The sequence below is a fragment of the Stenella coeruleoalba genome (assembly GCF_951394435.1).
Source record: "Stenella coeruleoalba genome assembly, chromosome: 6".
NCBI classification, from domain to species: Eukaryota; Metazoa; Chordata; class Mammalia; order Artiodactyla; family Delphinidae; genus Stenella; species Stenella coeruleoalba.
The window spans coordinates 93,261,097-93,280,386 of NC_137151.1; the positions used below are offsets into that span (position 1 = coordinate 93,261,097).

The 19,290-nt window shown below is 37.5% G+C and overlaps 1 protein-coding gene across 1 annotated transcript in view; it reads right to left on the reverse strand.

The window, feature by feature from the left end:
- Window positions 1-702: 702 nt before the first annotated feature.
- KCTD18 (potassium channel tetramerization domain containing 18) overlaps window positions 703-19,290 on the reverse strand; it is a 28,019-nt gene continuing 9,431 nt past the window's right edge. Inside the window, exons 4-7 of the mRNA XM_079924062.1 lie at window positions 18,125-18,318; window positions 16,939-17,033; window positions 10,677-10,779; window positions 703-1,797 (exon numbers count right to left, since the gene is read on the reverse strand). Of these exons, the coding sequence (XP_079780188.1) occupies window positions 1,290-1,797; window positions 10,677-10,779; window positions 16,939-17,033; window positions 18,125-18,318 (900 nt within the window). The 3' untranslated portion in view covers window positions 703-1,289. The remainder of the gene's footprint in view (window positions 1,798-10,676; window positions 10,780-16,938; window positions 17,034-18,124; window positions 18,319-19,290) is intronic.

Sequence of the window (19,290 nt, forward strand, 5' to 3'; positions counted from 1 at the left end):
TACATTAACTAGATAAGAAAGCAATTTTGTGAGCAGAAATAGATAACCTATATAAACGAACAAGCTTTCAAACTACCAAAGGGCTCTAAGGCTTAAAAATAAGTACAGTCACAGAAAAATGTCACTTTTTACGGAAAGGGTTTTTTTATTTTGTAAAAAGTAATGTTTTGAGTATATTTACTTTACTCTTTTAAACCAGTAAAAGTACAATGATAAGCACTGAGTAAAAAGTACCTTGCTTTATGAACTTATTTTTAACACACTGACGGCATACTGCTCACTGAAGATAGAAATATGTGATCCAATTATAAAACATAACATGTACGTGTAAACACATACAACTAAATAGTTGTGAAAAAATAGAAGATTAATCAAAATACTCTGTTTTAAAATATTAAATTCAAGTTATGTGGAAACTGTATGATAAAAAATCATATTGTATCATCAGAATAACTCTTTAATGGTCATTTCTGAAAAAAAATATTAACTTTAGTTAAAAAGTTAAACTTTCTCTTCAAAGTACTTTCAAAACTTCACTACTCAAATGAAAAAATATTTTAACAGTTCATTCCATGACACGTTATATAGTTCTTATTCCAAGAAATCTTCTTGCGAGGTATAACTAAATCTGCTAGGAAAAGAGTAAGAAAAGCCAATCTAGGAAAGAAAATTGTTCCATTAAGTGGAAGTCAAAGTGTGATCTCAAATTATTGTCTTTTTTTCCCCCTCCCCCTCATTTCTTTTCATGCTACCTTTTGAGACTGAGAGTGCCCTGCAGGGAGTTCACCTTGATCTACATTTTCTCTCAAATCTCCCCCCATCTGGGACATAGCACTGGGAAGCACTAATATCACCCTCTCTATTTCACCAGACTGAAAGCTAAGCCCAAATCTCACTCCTATCCCTGGGCTGCAATGAGTAACATTAAATAAGTGCCTAAAATCTATAATTATTTCAGCAACAAAGTGGACTTGCTAGGGATGATTTTGCTCTACTGTTTTGTTGCCTTAATACCAATTAAACATTAAAAAAAAAAAGCCCACACACATTAAAAAACCTGAAATTAAAACCATCCCTACACAAATAATTTAAACGTTGGGAAAATGAGAAGTAAAAATAGGCCCAACCACTTACAGTCTCCCTCCTCCATTCCTACTTCACACAATTCACCCTAAATAGAAAGAAACAAGTTTTCATCCTGACTGCATCGGGAAAGAGTGCCGCTTATTTGTATTAAACAGGTTGTAAGCTCGGAGAGGCAAACGGGACACCCTGAGTCCCCGTTTCCATCAATCGGCCTGGCCCTGCCCGTTCTCAGTCCGCGTGCCCAGGGCGCTGGCGGCGTCGGGGTTCGGCTCTGTGGGCCCTGCCGGCCTGGCCACGGTGTAGGCGGGCGTTGAAGGCCCCGTAGCGCACAAGGGAGTCCGCTTCAGTTTTATCACTCGGTGCGGGGTGGCCTTTTTGTCGCAGAGCAGAACCTTAGCTGGAGGTGGGTGCATGGCCCCGTTCTCAGCACCCCCGGTCTCGTGGGCAGCCTGGGGATGCCCGGGCAGGCCTGTGCCCACCGGGGACGGGGCTTTCAACGGTGCAGAGCGCTGAGCTGCCCTTCCTCCTACAGCCGGGTTCACGGATGCCCGGGACCAGGGCTGCGGTACACTGGCCGGAGGCACCCTGACGGAAGCCGAGTTCTTGACTTTAATTTGGGTGCTGGTGGAAGGCCCCAAAAATCGTACTGGCTTAGGACCAGTCTTACAGTTCACGCCTCCTTCTTCCTCTTCATTGGGCGCTATCAGTCGCCTGTAAATAGAGAAGCAGGTTCTTGTCAAACAGCTGGTCCTGTAAACCAGCAGTTACAGGTTATGTAACTAATGAAAACGTCTCCAAAGTCTACCTTCAGGGTGAATAAAAAGGTTTTCGTCAAGAATTTGAGCCAAGAGGTATCAACCTACCTCATCTCTCATCTCCCACCAAGGTCAGTAAGTAAATTAGCAAGTTTACAAAAGATTGTTTCAACTGGAATACACTCTTTCAAACTCACACATAATGTTAATACCAGCAAGTTAAAATTTGGAGCGTGACACTGGAATTACACAGCACATTACTCAGTTCTCACAAATTCTGATGTGATCCAGAGGATAACCAGGAGTATCTCAAGTTGTTTTTCCCAGAATAGCAGTTTCAAGAGATTTACTGAGGAAAAAAGGGTTTCACAAATAAACTTGAGAAATGCTACTGCATATGTTATTCTCCTCCTAAAGCTTTAAACTCTATATTAACAAATTAAAGATTCTATACTAAAGACACCTGTTTAGCTTTGTTGAATCCATATTTCCCAATCATTCTGTAATGCACCCTTTGGCACCCAGTAAAATTATCATGCTATGGAACACATTTTGGGAACTGCTAGAATAGTCGAACTCATGGTATAGTTAGACGGTTTTTGAATTCGAGAAGTATTGGACAAACCTTCAAAGATTCCTCAGCTGAGCTGCCATTCACTATAAAAAGTCTGAAGTGGAAACACTGTTTTACCTTATTTAATTCATTTTTTATTCATTTTGTTTAAACTAAAACAAACAAACAAAAAACAGTTCACCCATTTCTCCCACTGCCCCCCCCCCCACCTCTGGCAACTACCAATCATTTCCCTGTTTTTTTGCTTTGGATTTTGTTTGTTTGTTTTTTGTTTGTTTGTTTTTAAGATTCCACATAAAAGACAGCTCATATGGTATTTGTCTTTCTCTGTCTGACTTATTTCACTTAGCATAATATCCTCAAGGTCCATTTGTTGCAAATATATATATATATACACACATACCACAATTTCTTTATATCATCATCCATCAATGGACACTTAGGTTCTTTTTATATCTTGGCTATTGTAAATAATGCTTTAATGAACATGGGGGTACATATATCTTTATGAGTTAGTGTTTTTGCTTTCTTTGGATAGACACCCAGAAGTAGAATTGCTGGATCATATGTTAGTCCTACTTAGAATTTTTTGAAGAACTTTCACATTATTTTCCATAGTGGCTGCACCAATTTACATTCCCACTAACAGTGCACAATGGTTCCTTTTTTTCCACATCCTTGCCAACATTTATTTCCTGTCTTTTTGATGACAGCCATTCTAACTAGCATGAGGTGATATCTCATTGTGGTTTTGATTTGCATTTCCCTGATGATTAATGATGTTGAGCATCTTTTCATTACGCATTGGTCATCTATATGTCTTCTTTGGAAAAATGTTTATTCAGATCTTCTGTCTATTTTTGAATCAGATTGTTTGTTTTTCTGCTATTGAGCTGTATGAGTTCTTTATATATTTTGGATATTAGCCCCTTATCAGATATATGATTTGCAAATATTTTCTACCATCCAGTAGTTTGCCTTTTCATTTTGTTGATGGTTTCCTTTGCTGTGCAGAAGCTTTTTTAGTTTGATGTAGTCCCACTTGTTTATTTTTGCTTCTGTTGCTTTTCATGTCTGATTAAAAGATCATCACTAAGACCTATGTCAAGGAGCTTACCACCTATTTTTTTTTCTAGGAGTTTTATGGTTTACATTCAAGTCTTTAATCCATTTTGAGTTAATTTTTGTGTAGTATGGTGTAAGATAGTGGTCCAGTTTCATTCTTTTGCATGTGGATATCCAATTTTCCCAACACCGTTTATTGAAGATACCTTTCCGCATTGTATATTTTTGGCTCCTTTGTTGTAAATCAGTTGGCCTATATATATGGGTTTATTTCTGGTCTCTCTCTTCTGTTCCACTGATCTGTGTGTCTGTTTTTATGCCAATACCATACCATTTAAATTACTATAGATTGGAATATAGTTTGAAATCAGGGAGCATGATGCCTTCAGCTTTGTTCTTCTTTCTCAAGATTGCTTTGGCTATTTAGGGTCTTTTGTGGTTCCATACATATTTTAGGATTGTTCGTCCTACTTCTGTGAACGTCATTGGAATTTTGATAGGGATTGCACTGAATCTGTATATTGCTTTGGGGAATACAGGCATTTTAATAATATTAATTCTTCCAATTCATGAATAGGGACTATCTTTCCATTTATTTGTGTCTTCTTCAATTGCTTTCATTAACGTCTTACAGTTTTCAACATACAGGTTTTTTATTATCTCCTTGGTTAAATTTATTCCTAGGCATTTTATTCTTCTTGATGCAACCATAAACTGGATTTTCTTAATTTCTCTTTCTGATAGTTCATTATTAGCATATAGAAATGCAACAGATTTTTGTGTATTGATTTTGTTTATTAGTTCTAACAGTTTTTTGGTGGAGTATTTAGGGTTTTCTATATATAATATCATGTCATCTGCAAACAGTGACAGTTTTACTTCTTCCTTTCCAATATGGATATTTTTAATTTACTTTTCTTGCCTAATTGCTCTGGCTGGGACTTCCAATACTATGTTTAGTAAAAACAGTGAGAGTGGGGGTCCTTATCTTATTCCTGATCTTAGAGGAAATGCTTTGAGCTTCTCACCACTGAGTATGTTTGCTGTAGGCTTGTCATATAAGGCTTTATTATGTTGAGGTACATCCTCACTATACCTGCTGTGCTGAGAATTTTTATCATAAATGGATGCTGAATTTTGTCAAATATCTTTTCTGCGTCTATTGAGATGATCATATGATTTTTGATATGATATAAAAACCATTTGATAGATTGTTTCCAGTTCAAGATGACAACATAGGAAGATACTGAACTCACCTTCAATGGACACCCTGAGTTTACAGTTATATATGGAACAATTTCCTCTTAAATAAAACCTAAAGGCCGGCTGAGTGACAACTACATATTGGGCAACTGAGAAGAAAACAACATTGAAGCAGGTAGGAGAAGCTGGAACACAATCTTGCCACAAACCCGTCCCCCAATGCAGTAATCCGCAACCAGGAAGAAAGTCAAAACCTGCATCTTCTCCCTAAGGAGGGAAAGATTCAAACCCCATATCGGGCTCCCCAGTTTTTAAGACATGCACTTGAGAGATGAGCCCCCAAAACATTTAACTTTGAAAATCAACAGGGTTCAAGTCCCGAGGCCCACAAGACTATAGCAATCTGATAAACAGCTCTTCAAGGGTCCACATGCTCAGATTCACCCACCCCAGGGCCCAGTTCAAAAGCGGCCAATTGCACTCAGACTTAAACAGTAAAGTAGCTCACCTGCTGATAGAAAAGTGCTGGCCTGAGGGGCAGGCGTCTAATTTAACACACACATCTAGAAGACTGCTGGAACACTCTCTGGGAATGAAGACTAGCAGGTACCATCTTCATGCTCTCCCTTTGCTGTGCTCCAGAGCACCAGTATTTCCCGGAAGAGAGCTTTTACACTCATCTGGAACCCTCACTTTTTATGGCTCTTAGCCAGGGGACAACTCCTGATTGCCTGGCTCTGGAAGCCAGTGGAGCTTGCATTCCTGGTCCCATGGGACTGTAACAATTGGTGTTAACCCAGAAAGGAGCTCATAGCCTTGTCTGGTACCCCAATTTTTGCAAATGCTGCCAAGAGACACCTCTACGTTGCATGGCTCTGGTGGCCAGTAGGGCTTATGCTTGTGGGTCCCACAGGACTGTAACCAATGGAGAAAGAGTTCTTAAACAGCTACCACCCCAGCACACAACAAGAGGCAACAGATCCAGAAGCTCAGTCTTTCCGTGAAGGAGGTCTGTTAGCTGATCATCATGACTGCAGCCTGAGGGGCAGACTTCTAATTAAACACGCATCTAGGGGCTGACTATAATCTTTCCCAGAGACCTCATAGGGTGGGTGCTATCTTCGCACCCACCTTCTGCCACACTCCAAAGTGCCAGTGTCTCCTGAAGGGGAAATTTACATGCAGCTGTAGAATACAATAACTGAACTGATAAACACACTAGAGGGGTTCAACAGCAGACCAGATGAAGCAGAAGAAAGGATCAGTCAACTCAGTCAGGGCAGTGGAATTCACCCAATAAAAGCAGGAATAAAGAAAAGGAATGGAAAAAAAGTGAAGATAATTTAAGGGACTTACGGGACAACATCAAATGGACTAACATTCACATTATAGGGCTCCCAGAAGAAGACAGAGAGAAAGGAGAAGAAATTTTATTTGAAAAAATAATAGCTGAAAACTATATAGCTGAGAAAGGAAAGAGACATCCAGATCCAGGAAGTCCAGAGAATTCCAAACAAGATGAACTCAAAGAGACCCACACTAAGACACATTATAATTAAAATGTCAAAAGTGAAAGACAAGGAGAAAATCTTAAAAACAGCAAGAGAAAAATAACTTGTTATATAAAAAGGAACCCCCATAAGACCATCAGGAGATTTTCAGCAGAAATTTTGCAAGCCAGAAAGGAGTGGCATGATATATTCAAAGTAGTAAAAGAAAAAAATCCAACCAAGAATACTCTACCCAGCAAAATTACCATTCAGAATTGAAGGAATAATAAAGAGTTTTCCAGACAAACAAAAGCTAAAGGAGTTCATCACCATTAAACTGGCCTTACAAGAAGTGTTAAAGGGACTTCTTTAAGCTGAAAAGAAAGGGCACTAATTAGTAACAACACATATGAAAGAATAAATCTCACTGGAAAGGTAAATATATAGTAAAGGTAGTATATTAATCACTATAAAGTTAGTAAAAAGGTTAAAAGAAAAAAGTAATAAAAATAACTATGATTACAATAATTAGTTATGGAATACACAATATAAAAAGATGTAAAATATGACACCAAAAACCTAAAACGTGGCAGGGGATAGTATAATGTTGAGCTTTACAATGGAATCAAACTTAAGTTGTTATCAACTTAAAACAGACTGTTATAGATACAAGTTGTTATATGTAAGCCTCATGGTAACCACAAAGCAAAAACTTATAGTAAATACACAAAAGATAAACAGAAAGGAATATAATCATACCACTAAAGAAAGTCATCAAACCATAAAGGAAGAGAGCATGAGAAGAAAGGAACAGAGACGAACTATAAAAACAATCAGAAAACAATCAACAAAATGGAAATAAGTACATATCTATCAATAATTACTTTAAATGCAAATGGATTAAATTCACAGAGTGGCTGAATAGATCAAAAAACAAGACCCATCTATATGCTGCCCACAAAAGACTCACTTAAGTGTAAGGACACAAACACACTGAAAGTGAAGGGATGGGAAAAGATATTCCATGCAAACCAAAAGAAATCAAAAGAAAGCTGGAGTAGCTATACTTATATAAGATAAAATAGACTTTAAAACAAAGACTGTAATAAGAGACAAAAAAGGGCATTACATAATCTTAAAAAGGTCAATCCAACAAGAGGATATAACATTTGTAAATATTAATGCACCCAAAATAGGAGCACCTAAAAAATAAGGCAAATATTAACAGAACTAAAGGAAGAAACAGAGAGCAATACAATAATAGTGGGAAACTTCAATACCCCACTTACATCAATGGATAGATCCTACAGATAGAAAATCAATAAGGAAACATTGGCCTTAAATGACATGTTAGGCCAGATGGACTTAACAGATATTTACAGAACATTCCATCCAAAAATAACATAGTACACAATCTTCTCAGGTGCACATGGAACACTTTCCATGATAGATTATGTGTTAGGCCACGATATGAGTCTCAGTAAGTTTAAGACAACTGAAATCATATCAAGCTCCTTTTCTGACCACAATGGTATGAAACTAGAAATTAATTACACAAAGAAAACTGGAAAATTCACAAATACATAGAGATTAAACAAGTTACTGAACAACCAATGGGTCAAAGAAGAAATCAAGAGAGAAATCAAAAAATACCTTGAGACAAATAAAAATGGAAATGTAACATACCAAAATTTGTGGGATGCAGTGAAAGCAGTCCTAAGAGAGTTCATAGCAATGTTTACCTCAAGAAATAGGATAAATCTCAAATAAACAACCTAACTTTACACCTCAAGGAACTAGAAAAAGATCAAACAAAAGTTAGCAGAAGGAAGGAAATAACAAAGATTAGAATAGAAATGAATGAAATAGAGACTAAAAAGACAATAGGAAAGATCAATAAAACTAACAACTGATTTTCTGAAAAGATAAACAAAATTGACAAACCTTTAGCTAGATTCACCAAGAAAAAAGAGAGAACTCAAAATCAGAAATGAAAGAGGAGATGTTGAAACTGATACCATAGACATACAAAGGATAATAAGAGGCTACTATGAACAATTATATGCCAACAAATTGGACAACCTAGAAGAAATGAATTAATTCCTAAAAACATACAACCTACCAAGACTAAATCATGATGAAATAGAAAATCTGAACAGACCAATGACTACTAAGGAGATTGAAATCTCCTAACAAACAAAAGTTCAGGACCAGACAGCTTCACTGGTGAATTCTACCAAACCAATTCTTCAAAGAATTAATACCAGTCCCTCTCAAACACTTCCAAAAAACAAAAGAGGAGGGAACTCTCAAATTCATTAAGACCAGTAGTACCCTGATACCAAAACCAGACAAGGATGCCATAAGAAAGTTACACACCAATATCCCTGATGAACATAAATGCAAAAAATCCTAAAAAAAAATACTAGCAAACTGAATTCAACAATACATTAAAAGGAACACACATGATGATTTACTCCAGGGATGCAAGGATGGTTCAACATCCACAAATCAGTCAATATGATACACTATACCAACAAAATGAAGGAAAAAAGTCACATGGAACATTATTTTAAATGACCTTAAAACTGTCAAACTGTCAAGCAACCACTGTCAAAAGCCTGCCTGCTCCTTCCACTGCTTCCATCAGTTTCACTTCATGAAGATCACCTTCTGAACATGTGTAATGGCAATCCTCCAAGTCTTCTTCCTCTGACTCAGCACTGTTGTGTTTTCAGAGGCAAATGTAAGATACTGAACTCTGATTTTTGGAAATGGGATCATAATAACATAGTGATTTGAAATATAATATATTCAACCTCAAAACTCTACTGAACATAACTAAAATTTTGTAGGTGAGAAATGGTTCTTTGGGACCTCACAAGTGCTTCCAAGTCATCGTTACCTGGTCCATGAATCAAAAATGATACTTAATAAAATCCCAGAGGAAAAAGACAACTAACATAGAGGAGAGTTTCCATAAAACCATTTCTGCTTGCTTTATATTTTGTACACATCTTCCACTGGACTCTAGTCCAAGGTTGCTCCACCTGAGCACTATTGCCATTTGGGATTCAACAATTCTTTGTCATGGGGGGCTGCCCCCTGCATTCTAGGACGTTTAGAAGCAACCCTGGCCTCTACCCTCTGGATGCCAGCAACATCCCCCACCTGACAGTGTCTCCAAACGTTACCAAATATATCCCCTGGGGAACAAAACTGTCCCCAATGGAGAAAAACTGCTCTAGACCCAAATAATATTTGCTAACTATAAGTTCGAACACCAAAATAAATGATAATAAAATGAGAGCCTTTAAGCAAAAAGATCTGTTTTAACGTATGATTTACTACTAAAAACTGAATAAAATTCTCTGCACCTCTGTGAAAGATCCAGAGGGCAAAAGTAAGAAAGCAGTCTGAAATTTCATACGGGCCCTGAATCAAATTCTAGAATAGATGATCAAGAAATCAGAATGTCTGAAAGTCATGAATACTCCCCAGACAATGAAAATGAAATATAATTTTAAATGTACTTAAACCACAGTGAAAGACACAGATGTGGAGTGAATTCAGTGCTAATGATTTCATAGAACACAAGATAATACTACTAAATAAAAATGTTATTTGTGGTAACAGGAAGGAGAAAGGGATTCAGAATAAATCACAGGAAATTTCAAATATTAAGTCTAATAAATTTCTTGACTATTGCCAGTAAAATCTGGGATTTCACTTTAGTGGGGAAAAATACTTACCACAGCATTCTCACTGTGTCCAGTAGTATTTTTAAAATCATAGTCTCCCAAAAAGAACATACCATATAACTCAGTTTTAAAGAATTACTTCCACTTTTTACATAGTTCTGGTAACTTTGCATTTGATTTTTTTTTTTATTTTGGCCACGCCACACAGCTTGTGGGATTTTATTTCCCTGACCAGGGATTGAACCCGGGCCCTCGGCAGTGAGAGCACAGAGTCCTAACCACTGACTGCCAGGGTATTCCCTCAAGATTTACATTTTGGGGCTTCCCTGGTGATGCAGTGGTTGAGAATCCACCTGCCAATGCAGGGGACACAGGTTCGAGCCCTGGTCCGGGAAGATCCCACATGCCGTGGAGCAACTAGGCCCGTCCACCACAACTACTGAGCCTGCGCTCTAGAGGCCGCGAGCCACAACTACCGAGCCTGTGTGCCACAACTACTGAAGCCCGCACGCCTAGAGCCCGTGCTCCGCAACAAGAGAAGCCACCGCAGAGAAGCCTGTGCACCACAACGAAGAGTAGCCCCCGCTCACTGCAACTAGAGAAAGCCCACACTCAGCAACGAAGACCCAACGCAGCCAAAAATAAATAAATAAAGATTTATACTTTGATGGTAAGGCAGAATATTCACCTAGGTGATTAATAAGCTTAATGAGGTCAAGAACCATTATTCACTCCCCCAGTAGAGGCAGTAAAAATATAGGTCATAGATTAATTTTTTAAAAATCAACAAAGAACAGATAACCTCTTTCGAATTGGGGCCATGTGACGTAGGCTTCCATGTAAAGGCCGCTCTTCCAGAGTCCAACATTCTATCAGTTCATGAGGCACCCGCCAGTAGCTAACACCTGGAAGATAAAAAGACAATTTAGAGAACCACTGTCCACTGCCAAAGGCTCAGCAACACTTTTGTATAAGACCGGCCAGAAAAAGTTTAAGGTTCATGACTCCCATTTGATGAAGAGAAGTATAAGCAGGAAGTGCTCCCAAGAAGAGCCAGGGCAATAGTGGCATAGCTCATGACCCGGGTCCAGAAAGAGCTGGCTACCAGCCGCCCCAGCTCTGCCACTGATAACCAGAGGTCGTTATACAGACCTTGGGCAACTGAGTGTATGCTGGTTAAGGGCACAGGCACTGGAGCCAAAACTGCCTGGGTCTGGATCCCATTTCTGTTATTCACTAATCATATCACCTTGGGAAAATTTTCTCATCTGGGAAATGATGACAATAATAGTACATACCTTGCTGCGATAATTAAATGAGAAAATAAAAACAAAATGCCTAGAACAGGGCCTGGCACAGACTTAGCACTCAAGAGATGTTAGGTGCCTTTATTATAAGTCACAGTGTTGGTAGTAATGTGAAAGGATTGGACAGTAGGGGTTCTAACACTTGCCCTGTCTACCTCACTAGGTTGCTGCAATCATCAAATCAGATAAATTTTGTGAACCACTCTGTAAGAGGCAACCACTATATGAATATGAGGTATCAATACCTTATAGGCATCTTTTCAAACAAGAATAATCTGTGTTAATGTGGCAGGCCAAGATTCCAGTCAAATTCACTTAATTTTTAAATCTGATACGTTTCTTTGTTTAAATTTATTCTATTGAAGTATAGTTGATTTACAATGTTGTGTTAATTTCTGCTGTACAGCAAAGTGATTCAGTTATACATACATACATATGTGTATGTGTATATATATATATTTTTTTTTTCATATCCTTTTCCATTATGGTTTATCACAGGATATTGAATACAGTTCCCTGTGCTATACAATAGGACCTTGTTGTTTATCCATTCTATATATAATAGTTTGATATGTTTCTGATTGAAAGCTGAAAATGTATTTCTTTTTTTTTTAAATTTATTTTTGGCTGTGTTGGGTCTTCGTTGCTGCGCGCAGGCTTTCTGTGGTTGCAGCGAGCGGGGGCTGCTCTTCGTTGTGCTGCGCGGGCTTCTCAGTGCGGTGGAGCATGGGCTCTAGGCGCGCGGGCTGCAGTAGCTGTGGCACGCGGGCTCAGTAGTTGTGGCTTGTGGGCTCAGTAGTTGTGGCACGTGGGCTCAGTAGTTGTGGCTCGCGGGCTCTAGAGCACAGGCTCAGTAGTTGTGGTGCACAGGCTTAGCTGCTCCGCGGCATGTGGGATCTTCCCGGACAAGGGAACGAACCTGTGTCCCCTGAATTGGCAGGCGGATGCTTAACCACTGCGCCACCAGGGAAGTCCCTGAAAATGTATTCTTATGAAGCTTAAAAACCTTATGCTAAGTGAAAGAAGCCAGACACAAAAGGTTATATATTGTATGATTCCATTTATATAAATATCCAGAATACACAAATCCACTGAGACAGAGAGCTGACTGGTAGTTGCCAGGGGCTGAGGGGAGAGGGGAATGCAGAGTAACTGCTTAATGGATACTGGGTTTCCTTTTGTGGTGACAGAAGTGTTTTGGAACTAAATAGAGGTGCTGGTTACACACACTGTAAATGTAGCAAATGTCACTGAAATGTATACTGTAATTAATTCTATGCTGTGTGAATTTCACCTCATTTTTAAAAAAAAGAACCATAAAAATTATACATAGACACATTAAAAAAGGCTTAAAGAATGATGCTGAATAAAAACTGCTTGGTATTAAAAACAACAGTAACCTTTAAGTCCCAAGAAGGAATCTGGTGCCTTCTTTTTTAATCATTAAAGGGCTAGTAATAACAAACAACTTAGCAAGCTGGGCACATAAGTTATTATATATAATAGACATGTCCAAATACTCGAAGTCTATGGACCTCATTTTAAGACAACAACTTTCTAGAACTGCTTGATCATACTCCCAAACCTACTTATGCTACAAAGCCATCACCAAATCTCATCCATTAAGTTTTTATTTTTAAGTCAGGTTTATTGAGATATAATTTACATAAAATAAAATTCACTCTTTTTAAGTACACTGAGTTTTGACAGATGTATACAGTCATGTAACTATGGCCACAATCAAGATACAGAACATTTCTATCATCCCCAAAAAGTTCCCTCCTACCCTTCCACAGTTGATGCCCTGTCCTCCATTCCTTAGTTTTGCCTTTTCCAAAGTATCATATAAATGGAATCATACACCACATAGCCTTTTGTGTCTGGCTTCTTTACCATGATGCTTTGAAGATTCATCCATGTTGATATATGTATCAATAATCATCTCTTTTTATTTCTGAGTATTCCTTTAAATGGATATACTGCAGGCTTCCCTGGTGGCGCAGTGGTTGGGAGTCCACCTGACAATGCAGGGGACACGGGTTTGTGCCCCGGTCCGGGAAGATCCCACATGCCACAGAGCGGCTGGGCCTGTGAGCCATGGCCGCTGAGCCTGAGTGTCCGGAGCCTGTGCTCTGCAACGGGAGAGGCCACAACAGTGAGAGGCCCGCGTACCGCAAAAAAAAAAAAAAAAAAAGGATATATTGCAATTTGTTTTTAAGACTTTCATTTTTTTCCTGCCTATAATTCACATTCATTGTACAAAATTTGGAAAATATAGAAAAGTATATATAAAAAAAAAAATAAAAATCACTTCTAATCCTAAAACTAGGAGTCGTGGCTCATGACATTTTGATGTATCTCATTCCAGTCTTTTTTCTATTCGTATGATATGCACATAATTGAAAACACATTATATTTAATTTTGTTTTCTGCTTTTGACCATTTCTTACTTTATCATGCGCACTCATCAACATAAAAAGTTATTCAAAAAAAAAAAGTTATTCAAAATAATTTTATTTTATCATTATTATTTTTTCAGCCACGCAGCATGCGGGATCTTAGTTCCCCAACCAGGGATCGAACCCATATTCCCTGCAGTGGATGTGTGGAGTCCTAACCAAAAGACCACCCAGGAATTCCCTCAAAATAATTTTAATAGCTATATCCATCTATAACCTGTGGATGTGCCAATGTGTATTTAACCCTGTATTATAGACATTTAGATTGCTTTTATTTTTTCCCTATTATGAATAATGTTTAGTTGAACATCTCTGTTCATAAGCCTTTGTCTGCATTTGATTTTGTCTTTAAGGTAGATTTCTACAAGTAGAATTATTGGCTCAAAGAATATGAACAATTTTGATGCTATTGATACATACTGATAAATTATTTCCAAAAAAAGTAATATGAACTTTATTCCTGCCAAGAATTCATGAGATCTTTACTAATCTGGTATATAAAAAAATAGTTCTCATTTAATGTATAGTTCATTGATAATGAGTTTGAACCTCTGCCACATTTATTTCCTTTTCTGGGAATTTTATGGCCATGAACCTTATACATTTATTTGTAGTAGGGTTGAGCTGGTTTTCTAATGAATTTAAATAAACCCTCTTTATTATAAGGGTAATCTTTGTCCAGTTAATGCAACACTTTTATCCAAGTTTTTTATTAGTTTCTAAATTTTATTTATAATGTTTTATGTTTTAAAGTTAATACATTAAATATTATGTAATCAAACTTCTTTGTCTTTATGTTTTATTTTAAGCTTATAATTTCTTTCCCTATTAAGAAATCAGTTATTTGCTTACATTTCATTATAGTCTATAATAGTTTCATTTTTCATTCATAAATCTACCTGGGATTATTTTCATAAATGATGTGAGGTTAAAGTTCTGTTTTTCTCCCAAATAATCTATCCTTTTTTATTGGTATTTAATGCTTTCTTATCACATAGTGATTTTATTCTTATAAATTTAATGGATTTTACTCCTGATCTCTGCATCTATTCTTGTACCAGAAAGACACGGTTTTATTAGTATAGAGCTACATATAGTATTTTGGCCATCAAACAGAGTTAAACTCATCCCTCTAATGACTTCTACTTCCCAAAATGTTTTGGGGTATTTCACCTGTTTATTCTTTCAAAGGAATTTTAGGATCATTTCCTCAAGATTCCCAAAGAGGTCCATTGATATTTTGGTAGGAATTGTGTTAAACCTATAATTTAATCTGAGAAACACTGACATCTTTATAATATTCAGATTTCTCATTCAGGATCATGGTATGTCTCACAGTAATCTTCATCTCTTCTTTTTTATAGATGGATAGATGGATGGATGGACAGATAAATACATTTTAGCAGTTTTCTTCGTAAAGGACCCAAGCATTTCTTGGTGGCACAGCCTAGTTATTTTTGTTTATTGCTATTGTGAATGGGATTTTCTCCTATAATTTCTAATTAATTTACCAAAAGTAAGCTGCTAATCTTTATTTATATTGTATCTAGCTAGTTTAGTCTACTAAACTCATCATTTGAAATACCTTTAGTCGACTATTTTCGGGTTTTCTACAAAGACATACTGTCCACAAATAACAATAACTGTCTTCTTCCTTTCAATAGTTCTTTCTCTTACTTCTGTTTCCTGTATTATGGCTTTCCACAGGCCTTCCAGAACTTTGTTAGATAACAATGTTACTCTATTGCATGCTTTCTAAAAAGTTAAAATCAGTCACACGCTTTGTTAAAGTCAGTGATCCCAGCTCTCTGCTCCAGCTTCCTGAGTCAGTGTAGAAAGAAACCCAGCCAGGCCCTCCCAAAGCTTCCCAGGCAGCCTGCTAGTCCAGCGGCACAAAAGGAGACAAGAACACCAGGGGGGTAGTTCTTCAACATAAGCCCAAGTGTCTCAAAGTCAATTCAATCTCAAGTAATAAGCTTAAAGAGAATAGCATTTTGTTCAACACACTTCATCCTATCTGTTTGAAGGGCGTGATATGAAAAGAAAAAGGAGGAAAACTGAGTGGGGCAAAGTTGAGGAAAAAAAGGATTGGTACTAGCATCCTGCCTGAAAGAGGAACAGCTGATAGTTTTAAAAAGCCTCTTCCTTTCCTTATTCAATCTTACATGACTTGCAATGTCTGTCTCTACCAGCTTTTAAGATCATTTGAGGACTGAGATGTGTCTTATTTATCTTTGGACAATTTTAGGACTTAATTATAGTGCTTGCACCTAATTGACACTCAATACATGTTAATTAAGAAAAAAAACTTTGGCATAGAACAGTTAACCCTCTGTGATCTTTAAGCAAGTGGCATGTCTCTCTGAGACTTCTCCTCTTCAATAAAATCGTAAACCAGCATACAGGCTTGTTTTAGGACTAAGAGATACTGAATGTAAACTACATATCACACTGAATATCAAGCAGCATTACTATTATCAACTCACATAAGCAGCTTGGTAAAGACAGACAAATTTCAAAGTGTGCATTTAAAGAATATTTGTTTTCTAAGGGCTCTTTAGATATCTTCCCAGCATGATTTTCATTTTCTCTCTCTCCCTTTATTTTTTTTTGATTACACATTTTATGCTTAATTTAGAGGTATACTTCCTAGGACAATGCTAGGTACACAGTAGGTGCTACAGAAACTCTTTTTATTATTTTTTTTGTAATAAATTTATTTATTTATTTTTGGCTGTGTTGGGTCTTCGTTGCTGTGCGCAGGCAGTCTCTAGTTGCAGCAAGCGGGGGCTATTCTTCGTTGTGGTGCGCGGGCTTCTCATTGTAGTGGCTTCTCTTGTTGTGGAGCATGGGCTCTAGGCGCGTGGGCGTCAGTAGTTGTGGCTCGTGGGCTCTAGAGCGCAGGCTCAGTAGTTGTGGCACACGGGATTAGTTGCTCTGTGGCATGTGGGATCTTTCTGGACCAGGGCTTGAACCCGTGTCCCCTGCATTGGCAGGCGGATTCTTAACCACTGCACCACCAGGGAAGCCCCAGAAACTCTTTTTAAATTGAACTAAATAAGCATAACTAACAAAAGTGTATTTTAGGTTACTGTATTGTAGATTATTAATAATACCTAGCAATTCATGGGGTTTAAAAATTTGTAAGTAAACTGCCTCAGTGTTACTATAAGGTGACAACTACCTGGACCCACACCAAAAACATTTTCTCAAAAAAAGAAATGCTGTATTTGAACTTGCTTTGTCTTATTAAGGAAAAGTCTACTTTCTGCCATGAAATGAAAGAATTGTACTGTACCTTTTCCTTCCCAGGCATCAAAGGCATCCATCATTTCCTTCAATTCTGCTACTGAATAATAGCTCCAAATATACTGAACATTATTTCCTGCCTCCCTAGAAATATTACAAAAGGTAATGAAAATATACTACCTAGGTATATATACAGCTAATAGACACTCAATAAGTACTTGTTAACTAAGGGAAAAAAATATGTAGGTAATGAGTAGTTGTTCTTCTGTGATCCTTAAGCATATATATATATATGTATATATATATATATATATTCTATATACGACATACTAGATGAGTATAATATACTATACTTACGTACTAACCTACATTTAGTCTCTTTTTACTGCGGTAAAGTATTTGTTAATTCCACAATATAAACTGTGCAGACAAATCAACAAATTCTTAAAATAAGTTTTCTTAAAAAAATCACCTAACTCCAGTAAAGTTAGAAAAGGTTCAACTTTGACTAAAACTTTCCTAGCACTATGTCAGGCACTTATATATCATATACAAACATCCCTGCCTGTAAAGAACTCAGAAAATGATAACATATTAATTATCTAAACAGCAAGCTCATGTGGTCGTGCATTAGTCACTGGCATGTGACCCAATCCAATCTCTCAGAGAATTAAAAAAAAAAATTTTGCTAAGTGAATTGACTAGTATAAATGAGATTACAGGGAAAATATTAACAGAATAACCCTTAAGAATTTAACATGTTCAAGGCATAGAATTTTAAAGTTGGGAGGGACCAGATGAAAAGTCTTTCAGCATTTCTCAAACCAGGACACCAAGACACAGGCCAGTGCTGGGTCCCTCAGTGGGCCTGCTGACTTCTAGGCCAGGCTTCTGTCCCTGGACTATAGTGGAGGGGAGATACCCAGGCATGTGGCTTTTCTTTTCTTTCTTTCTTTTCTCTTTTTATAATGCCTCTCAGGGGATTCTGATGACCACTCCCAGTTGAGAACCACTGTACTAGACCACGTAGATGGCCTATTGCTTATACAGATGTGAAATGGTCTGAATTACAACCTCCTCATGAAACAGGCCTATCTCGACAGCTATGAGATTCACTCTGTCTGTTGAGAGGTACTGGCTTCTTTCCTAGTCAACCACATATTCCATTCAATAACACCTCTTAGAAGAGACCAAGACTTTATTTTGTTCCTTTTCATATTTAAACGCAGACATACCTTTTAAAAACGCATTTACTGTGAATTCTTCCTCCCAGCTGCTTATCAATTGCATCTGTTCCATCAGTTTTTGTGGAATATACACCAATAATTCTACTCTCACAGCTTGCACCAGATGTGTTAAGATAGTGGAGAACCCAAACTGTTGGTTTATTGCAAACTAAACCATACGAATCACAGAAGTCTGTTAAAGCCTGGGGCAAAAAAATATATAAAATTTGAATTTAATTCTGGAGTAAAGTCAAAATGAATTTGCTCTATTACTTTCATGTAAAGCTGTAATTTCAGCTGGTCATAACGGAAATAAAAAGATTATATATCTCAGCCTACTGTTTATGCCTTTAAAAACCAAACCATTTGTTGAATTTGGGGTATTGGGGGAGGTGAGGCAAATTACCACCCAAAAACCCAAAACCTTCTCAGCTAGAGAATCTTTTTCCACATGGAAATTATGTTTTACTTCCTCTTCCTTTAGACTCACTACCAACATCATTTTAAAATCTTCATATAATAAGCAAAAGTTAAAATTCTTTCTTTTCCCTTTCTTTTCCCCCCGATTTTCCATTTGACTCAATCTTCCTTTTACCTCCTACTGACTTGCCCCATAGTTGATACTTATTCTTAACTCCAAATCCAATCATGGATTTACCAGATTAACTTGTTCTTTTACACTGAAAGATATGAATATATGAACTCGATATATACTGTCTGAACTCATTGGGCATTTATCCACCTATTCACTCAATCACTTGAATACTAAGTACCTATGTGTGAATAATAAGCACTGTCTAAGGCCTTGGAGACATAATGGTGAGCAGGAGACAGGGTCCCTCCTTGAGTTTACAGCTGATGCAGAAGACAGACATTAAATAAGCCATCAGCACACAGTGTAAGAAGTGCTACTAGGTAAGCCTACGAGGTGCTAAGGGGCACAGAGGAAGAGGGCTTCACCCAGTGGAGTGGTACAGGCCTTCCCTGGGAGAAACAGCATTATTGCTGTGAGCTCTCTGAGGACAGGCACTCTTTTCTGTTCTGTTTTGTATCCCAAGTCCCTAGAAAAGTACCTGATACAAAGGAGATGCTTAATATTTACTGACTCAGTGAAAGAAAAGAGGACCCTAACATGTGTTGCATTTTCATTTAATATTGCCATCTAACTCCTGTAT